The sequence below is a fragment of the Fundulus heteroclitus genome, unplaced genomic scaffold, assembly GCF_011125445.2.
Source record: "Fundulus heteroclitus isolate FHET01 unplaced genomic scaffold, MU-UCD_Fhet_4.1 scaffold_172, whole genome shotgun sequence".
NCBI lineage: Eukaryota > Metazoa > Chordata > Actinopteri > Cyprinodontiformes > Fundulidae > Fundulus > Fundulus heteroclitus.
Window position 1 is genome coordinate 324559 of NW_023396584.1, and position 25572 is coordinate 350130.

Below are 25572 nucleotides of genomic sequence, written 5' to 3' on the forward strand. Positions count from 1 at the left end.
TGTTCTGACCTCAGCAGAGCAGAGCTGCATGATGAGCCACAGATCCAACAGAACCAGAACTGTTCTGCAGGAAGAACAGAGAAAATCCTCCAGACAAGATCTGAAAGTTTCTGAGCTGCGGCAGAAAGTACCTCCATGCTCACCAAAGGAGAAGCTGGAGCAGATCAAACTTTATCTTTACTCACTTTTAGATTTTATCTTCAGAAAGAAGGACATAAAAAGATTTGATCATCAAGTAATAAAGTAAGTAAGTAAACTTTTTTATATAGCACTTTTCTCAGATGAAAATCACAAAGTGCTTCACAGTAAAATACAAATACAGCAATACTTAAACAGCATTATAAAACAAAATGGAAAACATACAAACGAAACCATAAAAACTACATGTCTAATTAAAAGCCTGCTTGAATAGCAGCGTCTTTAGTTGCTTTTAAAAGAAGCAATAGAGTTCAAACAACGTAAAGAAAGAGGCAAAACATTCCACAGCCTCTGAGCCACTGCCTGGAATGAGCGATCCCCTCTAGTTTTAAAATAAGTGTGTGGGACCACTAACAATGATTGGCCCAATGACCTCAAAAGACTGCAAGAAAAGATTCATCCTCTGATTGAAGAAACCATCATTTACTCACTGAGCTGTTTGCAGCAACAGATAAAAGGACCAGAGCTGCCCAAACATTTGCAGAAAACACCTAAAATATCATGAAAACCCTCCAGAAACTGCATCACAATGAAGAAAACATGCAGCCTGAAAACTTTAGAGTTGAGCTTTATTTCAGATTTCTGGGTTACAGGCTGAAAATGAATCAGAGAGAAAAAAGATTAACTTTACTGTTTCGTTAGATTCAGATCAAACTACATGGAGCCACTAAATGCAGCTTAGTTTTCATTTCATCCTCATTGGTACAAAGATACAAACAATATCAGACACTAAATGACAGACATGATCAGATAAACAGAATCAACATCTCTAAAGTCAGAGTTCATCATCAGGATCCAGTCAGAGTCTCTTAAAACTCAAACTGCTGCAGCTTCAACCTCTGGATCATCATGACAGCTCAGCTTCTCTCCTCTACTAAGCTGGTGTTCTCCACTTCCTGCAGAGAGAAGAAGGAGCAACAGAGGAGATCAGTTAGTGTTTTTAGCCTCTGGAAGGCAAGATGAACACGAACATCTCATCTGTTTCTGAAACATCAGCTGACTACGAAACATGGAGACTGTCCCTAAACACATCTGGATGAAACCAATGAGAGAATGACATGTCCAGATGTGCTGGGTGGACTTCAGCAGAGCTTCTGCTCTGTAGAAATTAAATTAAATTTTATTTATTTAGGGCCAATTCATGAAACATATCTCAAGGCACTCTCCAGAGTCAAATTTAATCAGAGTATACAGATTGGTCAAAAGATTTCCTATATAAGGGAACCCAGTTGATTGCATCAAGTTTTTGACAAGCAGCATTCACTCCTCCTGAAGAAGCGTAGAGCAACAGGGAGAGTCGTCTGCATTGTCCATAGCTTTGCAGCAATCCCTCATACTGAGCAAGCATGAAGGGACAGTAGAAAGAAAAAAAACCCATTAACGGGAAGGAAAAAACTCCAGCAGAACCAGGCTCAGTATGAACGGTCATCTGCCTTGACCGACTGAGGGTTACAGAAGACAGAGCAGAGACACAACAAGACAGAAAAACAGGCACAGAAGTACACATTGATCCAGTAATCTGTTCTACATTAGATGATAATAGCAGGTGATTTGTGTTCCCTGGATGATGTCACAGTTAACAGAACGTCAGACCAGGTGTACTTACTATGAAGAAAAAGAGAGAGAGAACAAAAAGTTAAAAGCTGAACTGACAAGCAATGCAAAATTGGAGAACAGCAGAACTCAGAAGAGTAACAAAAATAGACCCTGATGTCCTCCACTAACCTAAGACTATAGCAGCATAACTATAGAGGTAGCTCAGGGTAACATGAGCGACTCTAACTATAAGCTTTGTCAAAAAGGAAAGCCTTAAGCTTAGTCTCAAAAGTAGACAGGGTGTCTGCCTCACGGACAAAAACTGGGAGTTGGTTCCACAGGATAGCTAAAGGATCTGCCTCCCATTCTACTTTTAGAAAGACCACATGTTGACTAAATGTAACGATGGGCTGTGAAATGGGCTGTGATTTGCAGGCTTGCAGAGCTGTGACTAAGATTAAACTGATCAGCTGTTTGCTGTTGAAATGAGAGAACAAAGAGTCTGAGATCAGATCTGATGCTCCACAGCTTAATGAATGAGGACCACTGTCTCAAGACATGGTGGAAGGCTGTCAGCTGAAATCCAGCTGCATTTCCTGGAGACATGAACACAACAACAGTCATCTTCACATGGACACAAAGACAGGAACACAACAAGCTGCTGGCTCCTCTGATTGGCTCATTGTTGTCTTTGTGTCCAATCAGGAAGCCTGTCACCATTCTCCTCCCACTGAGAAGCTGTAGCTTTATTGGAAACACTGGATCTTTGCTTTGGTACCAACTGGGTTCAGAACAGTTCTGCTGACAGCAGCTGGACTCACTCCAACCATCTACTTACACAGATTTCAGTTTGTAGTCTGGACTCTTTACAAGATCCTGTAGCTGCTGAACATCTGACTTCTTCAGGTTGTTTAACCTCAGGTCCAGTTCTGTCAGATGGAACGGGTTGGATTTCAGAGCCGATACCAGAAATTCACAGCTGATCTTTGACAAACTGCAGCCCCTCAATCTGAGTAAAGAATAAAACACGTGAGCTAAAGCCACCAGGATGCAGGTTCTAACAGTACAATAGAACCAGTAAAAGAACTCTCATTAATATTAATAACAATCTGCTACTTCAATAAAGACCTGCTGACTTCAGCTCTTCAACAATCAACAATATCAGAACTTTTCATAGTTAAAACTTGTTTAACAGTTTTTACAGTCCTGGGATCTCATCTATACAATTTTGCATGGAGTCCTTGCTAAAAGTGTATGTATGCCAAGAAAAATATAATGGCGTGTACCAAAAAATATTCAGGAACACCAGCACACCATTTTCCTTTATAGATCACAGTTGTACGTATACATGTGGTACCAGGTTCTGGTTCAGGTTAAGCCCTCTAAACGCCCAGATTCAACATTAAACTTTTGAAAATGTATTAAATGTGGAAATCAGAGCTAAAATCGCAGATATTGTTCACATTAAAACAAGTTGTTAGTAAGGTGTTAAATAAGTTGTTAAAGAGTAAACAACACCATGCTCTGTGTTGAAATTCTCCCTTGGCTGTGCGTTCAGATCACCATTCAGAGTAGAGAAGTTTCCCCCATGATTATTACCCCTTTCCCGAAAAAGGTGAGCACTGCCTGGGTGTGAGCACTTTCCCCTGTGGGTAACAGCAGAATGCATGCTGAGAGTCAGAAGCAGGATATTGGCCAGTCCTTATTATTGGCAAGGAAATATTTGATCCCTGAAATAATTTTTCCTCAATTTTCCACCTGCACAGTCTCCCAGCAGTGCCAGTGCATCCACCAAGCAGCATTACGCACAAGTGTGTTTGGTTGTTTCCAGCAATTAAATTGATTGCTGCACACCTCCTCACAATAATCTGTGGAACACATCACACTGGTGATCATTGGAGAGAGGAATGTGAACATAAAAAACCCATAGAAAATTATATGCAGACTTTTATACAGGATTTAAGATGGCTTATGGGCATTTTAATTATCTGAAATGTCCCAGATGTATTTAAGAGTCACCAGCACCTGAATTAATAACACTGAGGTTTTAATGCTTCTGATCAAGATGATCTATGATTAAAGTCTGATATGGAGTGAAATTGAACATCTGAGAGGAATCCTCATGCAGGTTGGCTGCAATTCATCACTTCACCATCTGCGTCACCAGTTTCCCCGTCTCCAAAATGAGCGTACGGCTGGGTCAGAGCTGGCATGAGGACCACACATTTTCCCCTCAAGTATATTTTTTAATAGATACAAACTTATGCGTGGAAAGTAGCATATGCACATTTTAGGTCAATTTTGTGCGTAAGCAAGTTTTATAAATGACAGCCCTGCTGACTTCAGCTCTTCACCTCTGTCAGCTCCACCAGCAGCTCCATCAATACAAACTCAGGTTCTGGAGCCAAATTATTCAAGCTTCACAGAAAACAAAACAAGTCAGCAGGAATTGTGGAGGAAATATGAACAAATGGAGATTAATGCAGATAAATGAACTATTTTAATTATTCCACAGCCATAAAAACTGTGGAATATTTAATGTAAAACTGACTTTAGGAGCTGAAACCCCCAGAACCAGAACCGGTAATGGGACATGTTGTGTCTGAGTGTTTTAGTCAGTAAAATCCTCAATCATCAATTAGGGATTATATATTTGTTCATGTCAAATAGATTCCAGGAGCTGAAATTCACTTTTCTAAACTGGGTTGAATCCCCTCTGACCTGCTTCACATGAGGAGCATTTATACACACTGGGGGTCAGAATGCTGTCCAGTTCTGACCTTAGATCAGGACTCAGACTCAGTTACACAGTTATTCTGTAGAAAATATAGAAACAAATGATCTGATGAAAGTTCAAGTAGAAAAATCTGTATTTTTCATTTATTCCATTTTCCTCTTTCTCAGATCTGATTAAAAGCTGTAACCCTAAACTGAAATTCTATTTAATAGATCCTGGCAGTAAGTTAAAAACGAAAGAATATTTAACTGGACCAAATCAGCAAAGAAGAAACCAGACTTTACCCTTAGAACTGCAGACATATCAGCCAGATGTCTGCAGGTTTGTGTCAACACAACTTTCACATCACAAATATCAGAAATAAAACATGGAGTCTGACCTCAATCTCTGTAGTTTGCAGAGGGGAATCTGGAGAAAACCACAGAGCTCCTTCACTCCAGCATCTTTAATGTTTTGGTTCCGATACAGGTCCAGTTCAGTCAGATGGGAGGGGTTGGACTTCAGAGCAGAGACCAGAGAAGCACAGCTGATCTCTGACAAACTGCATTCCCTCAATCTAAATAAAGAACAACATATGTTAGCTGAAGCCAACAGGATGCAGGTTAAAACTGAAATATGAACAAATGCATGATAAAAATGTTGAAAATTAGTTTCCGTGAATGCAAAAGTCCCAGAAACATGATGAACTGATGTCTGATATTTGATCCAGTAGAACTGGTTTAAAGAGTTAAACCCAGCAGAACCAGAACATATTATCATGACGTGTGAAGGTCCAGATCAAGGTGTGATTCTCAGCAGTGGCGTCTGGTGATGAAGATGTTCTGGGGTTAGGGGGGACACTAGAGGTTGGAGACTACCACACAACAATAAACTCTACTTAAACATAAATCCATCCATGATCACTTGCTGGTGCTGGATTTTTAATTCTGATCAGTCTGGCATCTGTTTAAAATGCTTCTGTCTTCTAGTCTGACTCAGGTTTCTGCTAGAACAGTGGTTCTCAGATCCATAATGTTCTAAACATGGATAATTTAACAGAGTTTCAGCTCAGATTGTTCTGGATTTATTTTCAACCTAAACCAGTAGCCTACATGGAGGGTTTTCTCTAAGGAAACATGGTGTCTGTTTGAAGTTCTGCTCATTCAGTCCCTGATCACTGAAAATTGGTTTGATGTTCTGCTGCTGGAATCTGATGTGCTCCATCATACTGGGTCAGTGGGTCTCTGTGTCTGGTGGGTCATTCTGAGAACTAAAACCTACCATGAGGAGACCTTCTCCACCTGCTGCCCTCAGCTGTGGATCAGCCTTCCTGAAGACCTGAGGGCAGCTCAGACGTTTGAACTAAATAATACTAAAATCTTGATTTTTCATTATATCTTTGTAAACCAATTAAATGTGTTCTCTGCATTTAACCCATCCCCCAGTGAGCAGTGGGCTGCCACTGGGTGATGCAGGGGAGCATTCTGGAGCTAAAGGTTTTGCTCAAGTCACCCAGGGTGACAGCCAGTGGGATTCAAACCAGCAAACTCACAGCCTTCCAAGGACACAAGCATCCTGCTCTACCCACCAGGCCACAACACCTAACCAATAAATAAATTTAATTCAATATGATATCAATAGCCCTGCAAGACTGGCAAACCGCCCAGGGGTACCCTGTCTCTTGCCTATTGATAGCTGGAGATGGGCACCAGCACCCCTTGTGACCCCATGAGGGATAAGCGTGTAAGAAAATGCATGGATTGATGGATGGATGATATCAATAGAAATTTTGGTATCTATATTCTCTTACTGTGTATTTTATTTCATAAATATTTTGTCAACTTTTATATTTTCCCTTAAGGTTTATGGTGTTCTTTCTGTCTAAGTTATTAATAATCAGGGCAATAATGATTATTCGTTGCTCACATGCTGAAGAGAACCATCAGGCTACAAATCAGGCCAGGATTCTGCTGTTTCTGCAGGTCAGCCATCAATCTTTTGGGGATGAAGATGTTCTAATCCTGGATAGGAACGTTGGTCTGAGCGAAGAGTAAAGGAGCCATTTTCATGAAGAGAAACCTCCCATACTTAAACAGGGTGGCCTCCGGATCCAATTATCTCCATCTTAAAATGCTTTTAAGGCAAGTATCACTTGCCCCTGGGGGCAAAGTAAAAATCCCATTTGACCCACAGAGGAGAAATTACTCTCTGCATTTAACCATCTCCTAGAGAGCAGTGTGCAGCTGAAACTGAGTGGGAGCAATCGGGGGTCAAGGGTGTTGCTTACGGACAAACCCGGTTTTGAACCGCCAACCTTTGGGGACTCTCCAAGAGGCAAATTCCCAATTCTCTAACCACTAGGTCACCACTCGCCAACCACACATTAATGATTGGTAGGTAGCCTGATGGTCTTCATTTGTATGTGACCAACCAGTTTTAATTGTCACAGTTAAACTTGTTGATCCTCTTTGCAAGGGTTCTGCTCATCTAGCTGAGTTTACCTGAAACTTCTCAGACTGAAGAATTCACTTGGAGAAGAGATGTTTCAACAAAGAACAACCCGTCCAGAGGATCTACTCATCTATTTTTTTTACAGACCTCTCCATTCTTTGTATGCGGGAAAACAAAGAATGGAGTAAACATTATATTTTTAGTGTTTTTTATTTTATTTATGGGTCCAGGAACCAACACCATTTCCTTGTCATGTTGACAACATTGTCAATGACATTAATTTGTGTCTTTCAGCTCCAGCCAGTCTGCTTGGAGTTTGTTCCCGAGGAACCATGTGTTTCAATCGCAAACAAGAAGCTATCCAAGTGAAAGGCTTTGTTTCTGGGCAGAGACATCAGATTAGTATGCAGGTAGATCTAAAAAAATGTGAATGATGAGGAAATGTTAAGAAAAGCGAAACTCATATAGATTCATCATACACACTGAAATAGCTCTAGACTTTATTGCTTGTAATATTGATGATTCTGGCTCTTTGTCTCTCAGTCTGGGTCAGCAGGTGACTGGACAGAGGTCCAGGACACAGTCGTTATAACGGTCTTGAAGAAAACTGAACTCTGGAGAAGCTTGTTAAGCAAAATCCACTCGGGAATCTGATGGACCTTCACCAGGACTAGATTGAGGCTGAAACTATGCACAGACAGATCCTACACATGGGCTACAGGTCCTACCGGGGTTAATCAGAAACAGAACTGGACCGTTGCTCAGTGGTCCAAAGTCCTGTTTGCAGATGAATGTAAAGTTTGAATTTCATTTGGATATGAAGGTCTCAGAGTCTGGAGGAAGAGTGGAGAGGTCCAGAAGCCTCGCTGCTTGAAGTCCAGAGTGAAGTTTCCACAGTCTGATTATTTAGGGTGCCATGTCATCTGCTGGTTCTGGTCCACTGGGTTCCCTGACGTCCAAAGTTAATGCAGCCATCTACCAGAACTACTGTCTACTGTCTCTATATTCAGTTTTCTGGTGCTTCTAAGCAGCTTTTAGCCTATTTTATCCTCTTATGGGTTACCCTTATGAGCTGTATTTATTAGATTTTAAACCACTGTCTGTTACTGTAGGTATTCCTGTCTCAATCAGCCTCAATGAAATGAACAGAAAGCATTTTACACTTCATCTCATAATCAGCAAAGGAGATATTTAGAGCATCTTTAACCCAAAACACATGTCTGGACAATCAGGACTTTCAACAGGGCCCAACAACTGGATGAGAACCATTCTGGGATCACGCGTGTGCTCCATAGCTTAGCCTTCAACTTAGCTCAGTATCACAGGTTAACCAAGCATCTCATGACACATTTGCTCTGTTCACCAGATATTCTGGCCATAACTCCTGCCTTCAGAGCTCAGGAGCATCTCATGGTGTCACATAATATTGTAATTTCTGAGACTGAATTTTGTGTTTTTATTCTCTTTAAACCAGAATCATCAAACTGACAAGAAAGGAATAAAATATTTTACTCTTTGTGATGAATCTATGAGTTTTGCTTTCTCATATGAGGGTCAAAAATTTAAAAATTTCACAGTATATTTGATTAGATTGGCCTGCATAGCAATATAAATTCTGATTATTCCGTTTTTTTTGTTTTACTTCTTGTTGCTAAAACTTGTTGGGATGTTGCTGAACAGTACCGCTGAGTTCCAGAGACTGTCTGATGCAGTAGAGGTTTTTACGTTTCAATATAGTTTTAATACCCACACTGCTAGGTCCTGGCAGGTTGAGTTTGTTCTGGTTCTGTCTGATTGAGCTGTCAGATTGAATAAAACGGTTCCTCTGACCCGGAGCAACAGAACAGCAGCTTCAGGACAAAGCTGAGGTGGTGAAACCTGGTGATGCCGTTGGTTTTATTTATTTTATATTTTCTGTCTTTGTTCTTCTCAAACAAGGATTTTTAAAGATAATTATTTTTGATTCTTTTTATATAACTTATTTATGTGTCTCTAAGTGGTCTTGGGACTGCTCCTCTAGGAACAAAAATTAATCTTTGATGTAAAGATGTGACAAAGAAATGAAAAATAAAGCTAAATTATGTAGTCATCTGATTCTTTTTCAAATCAAACTAAAACATCACCATCATTAATTCACATCATTTGACTTATTTTCCTGAATTTTCTTATTCAGTCCAAAACATTTTAAGCATGTAACTGTTCAATACTCTGAAAATGTCAAATAATAAAGTTAATAATTTACAACGCAAAATATCTGGACAGCAGGTTGTCTTAAAGATGTTGTTGCATATTAAAGCCATGATGAAATAATTGATGTCAGATTGAATTCTGACCACACAGCCACAAAGGAGAGCTTCAGCTAGGACTGCCCCTCTCTCAGCAGGGTGCTGCTGTAAACCACACCCCACAGACAAAGGGTCAGAGCACTTCTGCCCACACCTCTCTCAGACCGCTCCTTCTTGGAGCACTCCAGGACAAAGCCTTAACCATTTTCCCTCTTCCTGATCTGCTCTGGAGAGCAGGGCCCGTGGGGAACTCCCATGAGGCACCGACAGGTTGGACAGAGAGACCGAAAGGGACAGGTTAAATGGTTTATTGGGAAATGTTTTGTAAATTGTTGCACAATGTGTCTTTAAAACAAAGGGCTTACAAGCGGAATTAACTCATGCTAGCATCCTGTTCCATGGCATTGCTAATATCATTGGAGTGTTTTTTATATGGTTATAACAAATGTTATTTTCCACAAGGGTTTCATACATTGATGGGACATTAATGTTTATGTTATCCAGCCCAGTCATTATGACTAAAAATAAAGCTGAAGTCTTTAAAGTTGATGCCGAAAATCCGCTCGCCAAAATACTGTTAGCCTCTGGTGATTTCCGGATCTGGTTTTTCAACAAGTGTGTTTCTACAAAAGTGTGTTCCAAGCATAAAACTTGTTCGTTTCACTCCGCCATCATTCGATAATGCTATGAGCCTTATTCCCACATTAAGATTGAATAATAATGTCGATTTAAAGTAATTATTTTACCAAGTAAATCAGTCTATAGAATGTTATTTACTCAAAATAATGTTCTGGTTACTTGGGATTTGCATTGTGAATGAGTTGAAACACGAACCAAATGTTTTCAATTAGTACAGCTAATTTAAACACTGGCCTAGTGGTTGGAGCACAGAGCTTCGGTCCCAGAGGTTCTGAGTTCAACTCCCACAAGCTGCCATTCTGGGTCCCTAAGCATGACCCTTAACCCCAAATTGGTCCCCAGGCGCCGCACAGTGGCAGCCCACTGCTCCTCAAGGGGATGGGTTAAGATGCAGAAGTGAATTTCTCCATTGTGAGATCAATAAAGTTAAATTATTATTTTTATTATTATTTAAGCTCATTCCATATTCTTTAAGATTAACTTTGGTTGTTTGACTTAAACAAAGCATTATTTAATCAAAAAACGTTTTGTTTAACTCAGGATTCGCATTATGAATGGATTGAAAACATGCCAAATGTTGTTCTAAATTAAATAAGCTAATTTAACTCCATTCCATGCTCTTTGAATCAGATCTTCAGTGAACAGGATTCACTGAATTATTCTGATTATGATCAACCACTTTTGTTTTGTCTTTTGTTTGTTTTTGCATGTAAATAGTTGCTTAGCTTAGCTTCTTTTTATCTTCATTTTGGTTAGTAGTTTAGTCAAGTTTCACTAGCCTAATAGAGAGTATTTATTGATTGAAATAAAGTGTTAATTCAGATAAACAGCATTACATAGTGATGTTCTCTGGATGTTCATTTTATTTCTGTTAATAAATTCCTGAACTTGAAGAAGTTGTCACTCCTTTATTTTATGTGTGTGCAGATTTTGCTGTTAAAAGATCTCTGGTGCGAGAATTCCTCCCTTTCAACCATTGTCCTGATATCAGTTTAAGAGCTGATTATTACCAGACAGTACTTAACAGACAGAGAGTTATTTATTAAACATTAATTAACTTTAAACAGCGTATAATTGCACAACAAAGAAAATATGTCAAGACAAAATTATCAATCAAAATATGTTTTAAAGTAGCAGTGGAGGTAAAACCAACCTCAGCGTCTTTACTTTACAGACTGGATTCTCCAGGATCTTACAGAGATGCTTCATTTCAGAGTCTCCAAAGGTTCTCCCTCCATCATGGATCTCCTCTAGTTCCAGTTCAGTCAGATAGGAGGGGTTGGACTTCAGAGCTGAGGCCACAACTTCATATTGAGTTGGTGAGAGACTACAGCACACTAGTCTGTGATTAGATAAATAATAACATCAGTTCTAGTTAAATCAGACTAATAAACACTGATGAACAGACTAAAACATGATGACTAAACAGTGATGTCATCATCAGATGAACATCTGCTATTCACGTCAATGTCCTGTTTGACCCAACACAGAGAATCTCTTCAGTCTCTTCAGGTCTTGGTTCTACTGCAGAGCTGCTGTGTCTCTGCTTCGTTAAAAGCTTCATTTAACCACAAAGATGAAGAAAGATCATCTACAGGAAAAAAACAGAACTGACTAAATGTATCTAGATGTCCATGTTAGGATTTGGCTTTCTCCTTTATGTAAATTATCACCAGATTATCTCTAGATTATCTCTGCAATAATTATCAAGTTCAAGAACATTTGGTTTATTTATTGTTCTTCCATGATAAACGTTGCGTATAATGATAATCATCATATCTACATATTTAAATTACAATTGATAGATGTCTTGACTCTTAACTCAATTGTGCCACTACACACTAAAAGGTAGATTAGTGGACAATGTTTTCAGATTTATACTCCATTCATCATTTATTCATTGTTATGCACTGTATATTTGACACTTGAACTCAGAATTTTTAAAGTTTCACTAACAGGAAAGTCGTCCAAATGCAACTGTAATAACCAACATGCAATAACTAATGTGCAATTCTATTTCATACACATAACGGTAACTGTAAGAACCAACATGCAATAACTAATGTGCAATTCTATTTAATACATTGTGCAATAATCCTGAAAGAAGTGACTTCTGCTGCTACCACACCCGAATTATTGAGGGTCGGTTACGACTCAGATGATACTTGAACTCCTCCACTAGGGGTAGCACATCCTCCCAAACCTGGGGGAGACACTCTACCCTTTTCCGAGTCAAGACCATGGTCTCGAATTTGGAGGCACTGATTTTCATCCCGGCCGCTTCACACTCGGCTGCGTACCGCCCTAGTGAGAGCTGTAGATCACATCTGTAGATGTCTGAAGGTCCTGTTTGGTTTAAAACAAACAGTTTTTTCATCTTTGATCGATATATTTTAATTTGTTATTTTTCTTGATCTTGTTACGGAAAAATATGATTAGGTGTTATATTAATCAGGCATTTTTGTTGAAAATAATAAGAGGTACCTTCTGGTCCCTAAACTGTGTCTTGGAAGAAGGTGGGGGTTGGCCCTCTGAGGGACAACATGCACAGCATCACATGGTGTTTGTCTTAAGGTCTGAAAGCTATTTTATAGTTCTTGAAGGTCACCTGGGTTGACCTCCTGATAGGACATCTGGGTTCTAAATCAGCCTTAGTTCATGAAGACTCTCAAGAGAATAGTCTCCTTTTGTGGGAGCAGATAGGACATGGAGTCTAAATGTCTGGCCCCCACACTCCCCAAACTAATCTGGAGGGGCTGGTCAGTCTGTTAAAAATATGTGTTTGCGGATATGACGGCAGACAAAGGAGCTTACGATGGCTGGGGAGAAGGACATCAGTAACATACTGATATTAAGCTTGTCGGTTTTTTCTTGTTTATCTCTTTGGAATTTCAAATGAAATAAATATGCATATTTTAAATGTTTGTCTCTGATAGCTGCTTCTTCTTTACTACCAAATCTTGAACTGGGGTGAGACAGGCCGTGTGGAATGGACAGGAGCGGGCCCTTTAAATCTTAATATTTGTTGCAGTGACCCGGTTTTGGTTGTAAGTGGAGGAACCTTTTGAATTCGGGCACAAAGGAGTTATCGTCTGTAGCATCACAGGGTCGACCCGAATAAAGGTAAGGAGATTCTCATAATGGCTGAAGATTAGACATAGGCTAAATCAAGTGGTGCTCTGGATGAAAAGCACTCTTCTCAAAATATCAGAGGTTAAACAGAACAACTAGTATGAGAATGGAATTCATGTTGAAATCGAGGAAATCTGAATGGGATTTATGTTTAAGTCTAGTGCACTTTTGCACTCATTGCACTGATTTTGTTTTGTATTGTTATTCTATAGTGAATATAGTATAGGCTTATTTTTGTTACTTAATCTGCTAGTGCACTTTTGCACTCATTGCACTGATCTTGTTAAGTATTGTTAATTGTTCCTCAAATATTATGCATATCGATATTACAGCTTTCCTTAATTTATTTCACATTTGAAACATTGTCTAGCCTGTAAGGTAAAAAAAGAACCAATAATCCAATCGAAGTGTATTCTTGAGTATCGAAAATAATCAAATCGTTTGGTCAGGAAATCGATACTGAATCGAATCGTCATGATGGGTGTGATTTACACCCCGATTCTGGATACACGGTGGTAAGACCAGGAGATATTTACAAGAAAAAACAGAAGGCTCTGTCGAAAGCCATCTGTCTTTATATGTTGTTTTTATTATGTCTTGTCCAACATATTGTCTCGGTTAAAATGGGATCCATTGCATGAGAGAGAGGCTGCAGGAGTCAGCGGCTCCTAAGAGAGAGAGTGTGTGTGTGTGTGTGTGTGTGTGTGTGTGTGTGTGCGTGTGCGTGTGCGTGTGTGTGTGTGTGTGTGTGTGTGTGTGTGTGTGTGTGTGTGTGTGTGTGTGTGTGTGTGTGAGTGGAATCTGCCTGTGCGTGTGGTATTTATAGTGGAAAAGTATGTGTGAAATTGTTCTTCATGAAGGGAGAATTTGTTCAGAATATGAATCTACATACTCTCCACTGGTCTTTTCCCTGGTTAAATAAAAACTAAAAATGAAGCTGTTGTTCCTTTTCTGTTTATTGGTGTAGGGGTGCTGGAGAGGCGGATTTAGACAGAGACATTTCTGCACCATGAGTTCCGTCTCTGTTCTGTTTAGTGACATCCTGTGTTCTGCAGTCAGCTTTAGAAACCTGCCTGCCTTCAGACAACTGTTTGTTAACCAATGGTTGAAGTGCAAATAAAGCCAAATGTCTCTTCTTGTGGGCTCACCTATGTGGCTTTAAACAGTAGGGGGGCTTACTCCAAGGGTTGAAAATGTCAGTGACAATCGTAGCAACTGGGAGACAGACAAAGTTGTGGACTGTTTCAGAGAACAATGAAAGCTAACCTATCACTTAGAGGTTAGTAACTGAACAGCATACAAACCAAGGCTGTTCAGCCATGCCGCTCATCTGGGCTGTTTATCACACAATGTTTCTGATGTTCTCTGATTTATTTATTTTTTACAAACAAGTCATTTACGGGCCAGATTACCATCACCTGCGAACCAGTGTCACACAGACCATCAGTTCAACAGCCCTGACCTAAAGAGAGATTTTCTAAAAAGGTGAATTATGGGTAACAGCCCAATGAGTGAAGAGCTGTTTAATGTTTAAAATGTGTCTCTGGATGATTGTATCTTTCTAAAAGATCAAAATCTCTAAATACCAAAAGCTGCAGCAGACCTGAATGAGCTGAATATTTAGAAATCTGATGGTTGAAATAGTCCAAAGTATGAAGGAAGAAGTTAAAGGTCCAAAAACATCCAGAATCAACTTGAATAATTAAGAATAAACCGGACAGCAATAATGCTGAATCAGCATCACTCAATGAAGACGCCTGGACTTACCGAGCCTTTCTGCAGTTCCTCACAGCTGGAATCAGTCTCTGTCGTCCTGCTGCTGATGTGTTGTACTTCTCCAGGTCCAACTCATCCAGAACCTCCTCTGACATCTGCAGCATGTAGGCCAGAGCTGAGCACTGGAACAAAGAGAGCTTCTCTGATCTGTTCTCTGATTTCAGGAACTGTTGGATCTCCTGATAAACTGAGAGGTCCTTCATCTCCATCAGACAGTGGAAGATGTTGATGCTTCTGTCAGGAGAGATTCTACCAGTGTTCATCTTCTTCAGGTTGTTGATGACTCTCTGGATGGTTCCTGGGCAGTTCTCTGTCTGACCCAGCAGGCCTCCTAAGAGTCTCTGGTTGGACTCCACAGAGAGGCCATGAAGAAAGCGAGCAAACAGGTCCAGGTGACCTTTTTTACTTCTGAAGGATTTCTCCATGATTCTCTTCAGGAAGTCCTCCAGAAATGTTCTACTGTATATTTGTCCCAAGAAGTTCTCCACCACCTCTGTGTTTCCGCTGGTGAAGCAGTGGAACATGTAGACTGCAGCCAGAAACTCCTGAATGCTCAGATGAACAAAGCAGTAGACTGGTTTCTGGAAGATCACGCTCTCTCTCTTAAAGATCTCTGTACAAACTCCTGAGTACACCGAGGCCTCTGTGACATCCAGACCACACTGCTGCAGGTCTTCTTGGTAGAACATGATGTTTCCTTTCTCCAGATGTTCTAATGCCAGCCTCCCCAGCTTCAGGAGAACTCCCGTGTCAGCCTCCATCAGCTCCTGTGGACTCCTCACATGTCCTCCATGGTACTTGTTCTTCTTCCTCCTGGTCTGGACCAGCAGGAAGTGAGAGTACATGTCAGTCATGGTCTTGGGCAGCTCTCCTCTCTGCTCTGTGGTCAACATGTCCTCCAGAACCGTAGCAGTGATCCAGCAGAAGACTGGGATTCCACACATGATGTGGAGGCTCCTGGAGGTCTTGATGTGGGAGATGATTCTGCTGGACAGCTCTTCATCACTGAACCTCCTCCTGAAGTACTCCTCCTTCTGGGCGTCGGTGAAGCCTCGTACCTCTGTTACCCTGGCAACACATGAAGGAGGGATCTGATTGGCCGCTGCAGGTCTGGAGGTGATCCAGACCAGAGCCGAGGGAAGCAGGTTTCCCTTGATGAGGTTTGTCAGCAGAACGTCGACTGATGACTTCTGTGTGACGTCAGAAACCAGCCGACTGTGGTTGAAGTCCAGAGAAAGTCTGCTTTCATCCAGGCCGTCAAAGATGAAGAGAAGTTTGTGGCGAGCCAGCTGCTCTGCTGGGAGCTTCTGGAGGGTTGGATGGAAAACATGGAGCAGCGTGAGAAGACTGTGCTGCTCACCTCTGATCAGGTTCAGCTCCCTGAACGACAACAGAACCACCACATGGACATCTTGGTTCTCCAAGCCCTCGGCCCAGTCCAGAGTGAACTTCTGCACTGAGAAGGTTTTTCCAACACCAGCGACGCCGTTGGTCAGAACCACTCTGATGGCTCCATGTTGGTCAGGTGAGGCTTTAAAGATGTCGTGGCACCTGATTGGAGAGTCATGGAGGTTCTGGATCCTGGAAGCTCTCTCCAGCTGCTTCATCTCATGTTGGGTATTAACCTCTTCACTCTGTCCCTCTGTGATGTAGAGATCAGTGTAGATCCTGTTGAGGAGGGATCTACTTCCTGGTTCATCACTTCCTTCAGTCACACGTTCACATCTCCTCCTCAGACTGATCTTATGTTCCTCTAGAACCTCCTGCAGACCAACATCTGCTGGAACAGAGAAGAAAAGACAACTGAAGGAAAAACCTGATTTAGTGATGAAGTTGGAGCAGAAACATCTGGAACATCAGGAGGTGTCATCATTAGAAGGTCTCTTAGTTCACATGATGTGATGCTAACCAATGGGATCCATCCTTAGAACCAGAATCTTGTTAGATGGTCAGACAGCAGATTTCTGCCTCTGCTTTGTGGCCAGTATCTGTTCACTGTCAGGATCTGATTCACAAAGCAGATCAGATGAAGAAATGCTGACAGAAACATGCAGCTGCTTTCAGCAACATGAACTCTTTAGCATCAGGTCACCATTGTTCCCATTTCTCTCTTTCTATCTGACCTTCTCCCACAAACACAGCAGCTACAGAAGAGGCAGAGAGACAGAAAATGGTTCCTGGCAGCATTTTCAGCCTTAATGAAGGAAATCTGGAGGAAATGCTCTAACCTGCCAGAGAAACAGCTCCCTGGATCAGGTAGTGTTCATATTTCAGATGCTTTTCTCACTCAGAGAGTGGATTGGAAGTTTTTAAAGAATAATTACAGATTAGAAATAACATGTGACTGATTTGGTCCTTTAGAAGTAAACAGCAGATAGAATATCCCATGTTTCTACAAATATATCTCCTGTAATCTGGGATCTATTGTCAGAGGAAATAAAGGTTTCTGTTTCTCAGACTTTCCTTCCCTCTTTCTGTAAAGCAGCAGTGCAGCAGGTTGTTTGCTCCACCTTTTTGTTTCCATCAAAATGAGCAGCAGGTTTAAGGATATGTCCAGTTTTAATGCATTTAGCATAAAGGGCTGAAAACAGAACCACTTCAAAGCAAACCCAATAGGTTGTTGGGTTGAAGACAGACGTTACATTTACAGCAGCTGGAAATCCAGAGATTCAGGGGAAATATTCGATCCCAGAAAGACTTTAAACACTTAGATTCCCAAATCCCAACTAAAGACGAGGAATTAGTCCAACAGAGACGATAGAAGGAAGCTTTGATTGGAGATGTTCAGTCTCACCTGGAGCACAGCTGCTCTGATTGGCTGCCAGCAGTCCAGGTCCTGGTCTGAAGAAGTAAAACAAAAGTAATCACACCCCTTCTCCTTCCTTTAGATCTTAACATAAATGATCTTCCAAATTCATGCTTTACTTACGAGTTTAAAATACTCATAAATTTAAACATTTACATCCCTACAGCCAATGTGACTAAGATCATTGTACATGTGTGTATAACCAGGCCCAACGTTCCTTCAGTGAATACTACTGGTTTATTGACTAACAGCTTATGATTATGGAGCTTTAAGTTAAAATAAAAACTAATTCAGTTTTTGTTTTTAAACTGTAGGCTGAGTAAATATTATGTTTTTATATCTCTGCAGAGTCACATGGATCAGTTAGAAACTGGGTTCTTACTCTGAGTCTGAGGGTCCAGGTTCTTCACTGAAGTATGGGGAGTTATCTTTGGACCGCTCACTCCTCATAGATGGACAGCTGGATCCTGGAGGTTGTGCTCTCTGTCTGTGGTTCTGACCTCTGAAACACCAACATGTTCAATTCAATTCAATTCAATTTTATTTATATAGCGCCAAATCATGAAACATGTCATCTCAAGGCACTTTACAAAGTCAAGTTCAATCATATTATACAGATTGGGTCAGATTATACAGATTGGTCAAAAATGTCCTATATAAGGAAACCAGTTGATTGCATCAAAGTCCCGACAAGCAGCAGTCACTCCTGGGGAACCGTAGAGCCACAGGCAGAGTCATCTGCATTGTACATGGCTTTGCTGCAATCCCTCATACTGAGCAAGCATGAAGCGACAGTGGGAAGAAAAACCACCCATTAACGGGAAGGAAAAACCTCCGGCAGAACCGGGCTCAGTATGAACGGTCATCTGCCTCGACCGACTGGGGTTACAGAAGACAGAACAGAGACACAACAAGACAGACAAACAAGCACAGAAGCACACATTGATCTAGTAATCTGTTCTACATTAGATGGTAGTAGCGGGTGAGCCGTCTTCTCTGGATGATGTCACAGTTAACAGAACGCCAGACCAGGTGTACCTACTATGAAGAAAAAGAGAGAGAGCAAAAAGTTAAAAGCTGAAATGACGACAGTCATTTCAATGTAATACAATGCAAAACTGGAGAACAGTAGACTGAAAAACAGTAGAAATCAGTAGAGTGAGAAAATTAGACCCTGATGTCCTCCAGCAGCCTAGGCCTATCACAGCACAACTATAGAGATAGCTCAGGGTATGAGCCACTCTAACTATAAGCTTTGTCAAAAAGGAAAGTTTTAACATTAGTCTTAAAAATAGATAGGGTGTCTGCCTCACGGACCAAAACTGGGAGTTGGTTCCACAGGAGAGGAGCCTGATAGCTAAAGGATCTGCCTCCCATTCTACTTTTAGAGACTCTAGGAACCACCAGCAGACCTGCAGTCTGAGAGCGAAGTGCTCTGTTAGGAACATACGGAGTAATCAGAGCTCTGATATATGATGGAGCTTGATTATTAAGGGCTTTATACGTTAGAAGGAGAATTTTAAATTCTATTCTTGATTTAACAGGAAGCCAATGAAGGGAAGCTAAAATTGGAGAAATATGATCCCTCTTGTTGATTTTCATCAGAACTCTTGCCGCAGCATTTTGAATCAGCTGAAGACTTCGAACTGCATTTTGTGGACTTCCTGATAGTAAAGAATTACAATAGTCCAGCCTTGAAGTAACAAATGCATGGACTAGTTTTTCAGCATCACTCCTGAACAGAATGTTTCTAATTTTGGCGATATTCCGGAGGTGAAAAAAGGAAACTCTGGAAACCTGTTTAATATGGGATTTAAATGACATGTCTTGGTCGAAAACAACACCAAGATTTTTAACTTTATTACCAGAGGCCAAGTTAATGCCATCCAGATTAAGGGATTGATTAAGAACTTTATTTTTTGAAGACTCTGGCCCAAAGATTACAACTTCTGTCTTGTCAGAATTTAAATGCAGGAAATTTAAAGTCATCCAGCTTTTGATGTCATCAAGACATGACTGCAGTCGAAGTAACTGATTGGATTCATCTGGATTTATGGATAAATATAGCTGAGTGTCATCAGCATAACAGTGGAAATTAATCCCATGCTGTCTGATAATTTTGCCAATCGGAAGCATATATATAGTAAATAGAATTGGTCCAAGGACTGAACCCTGTGGTACTCCACAAGTGACCCTAGAGTTTGAGGAAGATTTATTATTAACATGAACAAACTGGAATCTGTCCGACAGATAAGATTTAAACCAGCCTAATGCTTTTCCCTTAATCCCTACAGTATGCTCAAGTCTTTGTAGGAGAATATTGTGATCAACTGTATCAAATGCAGTACTGAGATCTAACAGGACAAGTATAGACACAAGTCCATTATCTGAGGCCATGAGAATATCATTAGTGACCTTCACCAGAGCTGTTTCAGTGCTATGATGAGCTCTGAAGCCTGACTGAAACTCCTAAAGTAGGTCATTACTTTGTAAATGTTCACATAGTTGATTAGCAACTACTTTCTCAAGAATTTTAGATAAGAAAAGAAGATTAGATATAGGTCTGTAATTTACTAACTCATCTTGATCAAGAGATGGTTTCTTAAGTAAAGGTTTAATAACAGCTACTTTAAAAGCCTGTGGTACATATCCATTTACCAAGGATACATTAATCATGTCTAAAATAGGACCACTGATCAGAGGGAATATGTCCTTAAACAACTTGGTTGGGATTGGGTCTAACATACAGGTAGAAGGTTTAGATGAAGCTAAAATTTTAGATAGCTCAGAAAGCTCTACTACTTTTAAACAGTTCAGACACTGCGCAGGTTCTAAGGATTCCTCCAATGCTGCCTCACTTACTGAGGATGAGGTAATCATGTTTGGGAGGATGCCAATTATTTTATTTTTAATGGAATCAATTTTATTTATGAAGAATCCCATAAAATCATTACTGCTAAGAGCTAAGGGAATGGATGGATCAACAGAGCTGTGGCTCTGGGTAAGTTTGGCAACTGTACTGAAGAGAAATCTAGGATTATTCTTATTCTCCTCAATTAATGATGAAAAATATGCTGCTCTAACTCTGCGAAGGGTCTTGTTATACAACAATAGACTGTTCTTCCAGATTAAGTAGGATTCCTCTTGGTGTGTAGAGCGCCATTTTCTCTCCAATTTCCTAACATTGTGCTTCAAGGAACGCAGCTCTGAATTAAACCAAGGAGCCAGCTTCCTGTGAATAATCACCTTCTTTTTCAAGGGAGCTACATTGTCTAATGCAGAACGCAATGACGAAGTCATACCGTTTACAAAGACATCTATTTGTGAATTGGAAGAAACAACATTGCTGCCATCTACAGGGCATTTCTGCAATACGGAGGATATTAAAAAGGGGACAGACTCTTTAAGTTTTGATACAGCATTATCCGATAAAGATCTACTATAATGGAACCCTCTTTTGGGAGTGGAGAACTCAGTTAGATTAAACTCAAATGTTATTAAAAAATGATCAGATAGGACAGGGTTGTGAGGAAATACTGTTAATTCTTCACAATCAATGCCATATGTCAGAACAAGGTCTAAAGTATGGAGCCGAGAGTGCGTCGGTTCATGCACATTTTGAGCAAAACCAATTGAATCTAGGATAGTTTTAAAGGCTACACTAAGGTTATCACATTCTGTGTCAACATGGATGTTAAAATCACCCACTATAATAGCCTTATCAGTATTTAACACCAAATCAGATAAGAAATCTGACAACTCATCCAAAAACTGAGTGTAAGGGCCTGGTGGACGATACAAAACAACAAACAGAAGAGGTTTTATTGCTTTGCAGCTTGGATGAGGGAAACTGAGGGTTAAATGTTCAAAAGAATCACATCAGTGAGAAACTCTGTGATAAAAACCAGAGAAGAAGCTCTGAACACAAACTGCTGCAGAGAAGCAGAAGGTTTAAAGATCCAGAAACATTCAGACGGTTCTGTTGGTCCAAACTGAACATTATCTTAATAACCGGGTTCTACTGGTCTGGATCACATGGGTCCGACCAACACCTGCAGGACAACAGGATCATGTCACAGTTTAATGGAGCTGATGAGATCAGATTTAGATGAATTATTCTACAAAGTACTTCTATAGTATACACTACTAGTACTTCAAAGCCCAGAAAGTTCTGGACACGGTCATCTAGTCTGAGAAGGTGTAGAGCAGAGGATCTGGTCCCTGATAGCAGAACTAAAGCTGTTGATCTGGTCTGAGGTGCTGATTAGCCGTCATTAAAGAACAGAACCCATGAACAGACCATGAGGCAGAACCTTAGAACAACTCGGATGACCTGAGTCCTCCTGTTCTGCTTTTACCTGTTAACCTCTTTGTTCCAACTTGCAAACACTAAGTGGAAGTGACCAGGTCATCAGCTTTCTAAGGTTACCTAAACCGGTGGTCCCTTTATGTAAACTGGACCCGGTGGTTTCAGTACAGAACCTCCTGTGGTCCATTCTTTCTGAGGTTTAGAGTCAATCTCTGAATCTCTTTGCTCCTCTAAGTCTTGGTTGTTTTGTTTTTGGGCAACATTTTCCTCCATCATTAATTCTCAGGCCTTCAGTTCAACACTAACGGTTCCCTGACTGACACCCTTCAGGACTGTTTAACTTTAAGGTCAAATATAAATAAAGTTACTTTGGATTCAGATGCCGTAGATCAACAAGTTAATATTCTAGATGTTGTATTTCTGCGGAGTCACATGGATCAGTTAGAAACTGGGTTCTTACTCTGAGGGTCCAGGTTCATTCAGTTCTGGAGGTTTTTCTCTGGACCGGTCACTCCTCATAGACGGACAGCTGGATCCTGGAGGTTCTGCTTTGTTCTCCATCTTCTGGACTTCAGTCAGCCTGAGAGAGAAACCAGAACAAGTCAGTTCCCAGTGGTTCAGGTCCAATAACTATCCTGTAAAGCTTATTCCATCTGGATTTAGCAATGGACAGTTTTATACATTTTACGTTTTTTATACGTTTTTTCAAAATTCCTCGCCACCGCCACCGTTTAGAGTGAAAGCCACAAATTAAATGCTGACTTCAGTATTTTTTAGCAGTACAGGCAGTGAGCTGTTCTCCAGGTCCTGACAGGATGTTTTGCTAAAAAACTAAAAATCGTGTTTAATCTCCAGCTTCTCCCAGAGATGCTTGGAACTCCTCACTACTTCTGACATTTTGATTTGAGAAAGCTTTTTTTAGTTGGATCATGACCTGGATGACCAAAATTTTAAGATTAAGCATTTTTAACACTTTACACCACTTATTTAAAAAGAGTATAAACAAGAAGTTGATGAGAAATTAAGTTTTTAAATGCGAGTTAATTCATGCTTTATAAAGCAAATAACTGTTTTTCCACATAGAACCAAGACAGCAAGGATAGCTTTTCCCTTATCTGAAATCATGGCTTTAAAAACAATATTTTTATTATGGTTTTAGTTGTTTTATATTAATATTAGTTAGAAGATCTGAAACATTTAGAAGAAAAAAATAATTATTTGTCATTACAATTGTACATTCCAACAAAATTTGTCTTCTGCAGTTAACCCATCCCACAGGGAGCTATTAAAGCATCCGGGAGCAGTCTGGGGCTAAGGGTCTTCCTCAGGGGCCCATAGTGGCAGTCTGCAGGGATCAAACCAGGTACTTTTGACCTTCTCAGGAACTCTGATAAACAGTTTTATGGTTGGCAGCTGGAACCAGTCAGGAGAGAAATCAGCACAACAACCTTTGTTTCTCCAGAGATCTGAGTGTCCTTGTTCCTCCACAGCCAGAAATCATCATTCTAAACAAATTTATAGCTGCTGACACCAAACACTGAACAGAGCTGCTGACACAGGTAGAAAGTGCTCTCTGTAACAAAGACCTGGGTGTCAACAGAGGAGCAAACTGAACTCTGACTTCCCAAAGAAAAACTCACTGAGCAGAAGAAAGTTAAAATAAAATGATTTTACCTTTAATTCTGACACAGACATGTTTTAATCCACTTGTTCTTCTGAGACTAAATGGAGCCTGAGCTTCTGATTACTGCTCTCTACCTGCTGCAGGTAAACATGAGAACCAGGAAGTGCTCCACCTGCCTCTCACCAGACCCATTTACAGGAAATCAGGTGAGTTTGTTATCAAACATGATGTGTTCAAAGACATCCAGTAATATTAACGGCATTTAGAGGTCAAGTTTAACTTTAAGGAGCCATGAAGCCTTTTAAGGAGACAAGGGGATACTGTTCTAGTTAGTTTATTTAATATCTGTAAGCCGTTTTAGAAATATTAGACACATTAGAAGCATCATCACCATCTGTATCTGGTTTTAGAACTAGTGAGGTGAATAATTTTATTTTGTCCTTCAATTAAAGTCTGTTCCGTTCTTCTACTATGAGTCTTGGTATTTTCAGTTAAAGTATTTGTTTATTACAACAATATTGCCTTTTACAATATTGTAAATATAGACAATATGCTGAGGCTGCGCAGAGACTCTAGAACAGTCTTCAGTTGAATATTAGAACAGCCCACTTGCTTTGCATTTTTCAGTCTTTGTTAAAAACCCAGCATTCCCTCACAAACCCACCAGGGACAAGCTTGACGGAAAATGGATAGATGGATGGATGTTAAAAACCCTTCTGTTAGCACTGCCTTTAACTCAAGCTGAACAGATTCTATTATCTTTTTTGATCATTTTTAGTATTTTGACTTTTAACTTTTATTATTTTTGATTAGGTTCTTATTTCATGTTGTGTATTTGTTATTTTATATATTTATATATAAAATAACATTTGTTGTGTTCAGCACTTTGAAAAGAGGTATCTGTATCAAATGTGCTATATAAATAAAGTCGACATTGACATCTACATCTACCTACTGAGAAAACAAAGATTATTAATGTTAATGAAGATTTTAACCCTAACTCTTGACTTTTTTATCCTGGTATAACATCCTTATGATCAAATATAAAACCAAACTGTGCTGTATTATTAACCAGGCCAGCAAAATGACCAGATTAGACCAAACATATACTTATGAACCATTTAAAAGGAAGAGCACCCTGATCACAGAGGAGCAGTCTCCCCCTTCATCGTTCATTTCAGCTGCTCCCACTGTCTACTGTGTCTCTGCTCTGTCTTCTCTACCATAGAAAGTACTCCTGGGTCAATGTGAGCTTCTGTGCTTTCTGTGTCTCTGCTCTGTCTTCTCTAACATAGAAAGTACTCCTGGGTCAATGTGAGCTTCTGTGCTTTCTGTGTCTCTGCTCTGTCTTCTCTAACATAGAAAGTACTCCTGGGTCAATGTGAGCTTCTGTGCTTTCTGTGTCTCTGCTCTGTCTTCTCTACCATAGAAAGTACTCCTGGGTCAATGTGAGCTTCTGTGCTTTCTGTGTCTCTGCTCTGTTTTCTCTAAGCCCCAGTGGGTGGAGGCAGATGAGCGTTCACACTGAGCCTGGTTCTGGTTCTGCTGGAGGTTCTCCTCCCTGTTAAAGGGGAGTTTTCCTCTCCACTGTCGCTTCATGCATGCTCAGTATGAGGGATTGCTGCAAAGCCATCAACAATGCAGACGACTGTCCACTGTGGCTCTACGCTCTTTCAGGAGGAGTGAATGCTGCTTGGAGAGACTTGATGCAACCTGCTGGGTTTCCTTAGAGAGGAAACTTTCTCACCAACCTGGAGGATCTGATGGAAGCTGACTTTAGAAAGAGCCTTGAGATGATATTTGTTTTGAATTGGCGCTATATAAATAAAATTGTATTGAATTAATATTTAGTATTTTAACTGTAGATAGATTCTGTTCTGCACTATTTTCTACATGGTGTATACTACTGTTATCTTATCCTTACCATCTAAAAGCTTGCATTTTACCCAGTGGGGTTGCTTGTTGTTTAAGGTGTTGATTATAATGTGAACGATGGAGAAACCAAACAATCTTACTGATTAAAGCTGATTCTGATTCTTTAGTCCATGTGTGGATTTAAATCATTAGAAATTAATCTGTAATCTTTTCCAGACCGACAGA

At 40.3% G+C, this 25572-nt stretch overlaps 1 protein-coding gene and 1 long non-coding RNA gene across 2 annotated transcripts; both read right to left on the bottom strand.

Moving 5' to 3' along the window:
- Positions 1–796: 796 nt before the first annotated feature.
- LOC105922875 (NLR family CARD domain-containing protein 3) lies at positions 797–16505 on the bottom strand (the record flags this gene model as incomplete). Its single annotated transcript, XM_036129460.1, has 5 exons — positions 797–1094; positions 2573–2743; positions 4851–5027; positions 10979–11167; positions 14725–16505. Coding segments are annotated over 5 exons (2340 nt in total), but the record flags the coding sequence as incomplete, so codon positions are not given.
- A 1036-nt stretch (positions 16506–17541) lies between these two features.
- On the bottom strand, positions 17542–23631 carry LOC118558872. Its single transcript, XR_004928535.1, has 4 exons — positions 23523–23631; positions 22309–22428; positions 17922–18041; positions 17542–17574 (listed from the first exon to the last, which is right to left on the bottom strand). It is a non-coding gene; the product is annotated as an uncharacterized LOC118558872 (long non-coding RNA).
- Positions 23632–25572: the final 1941 nt, after the last annotated feature.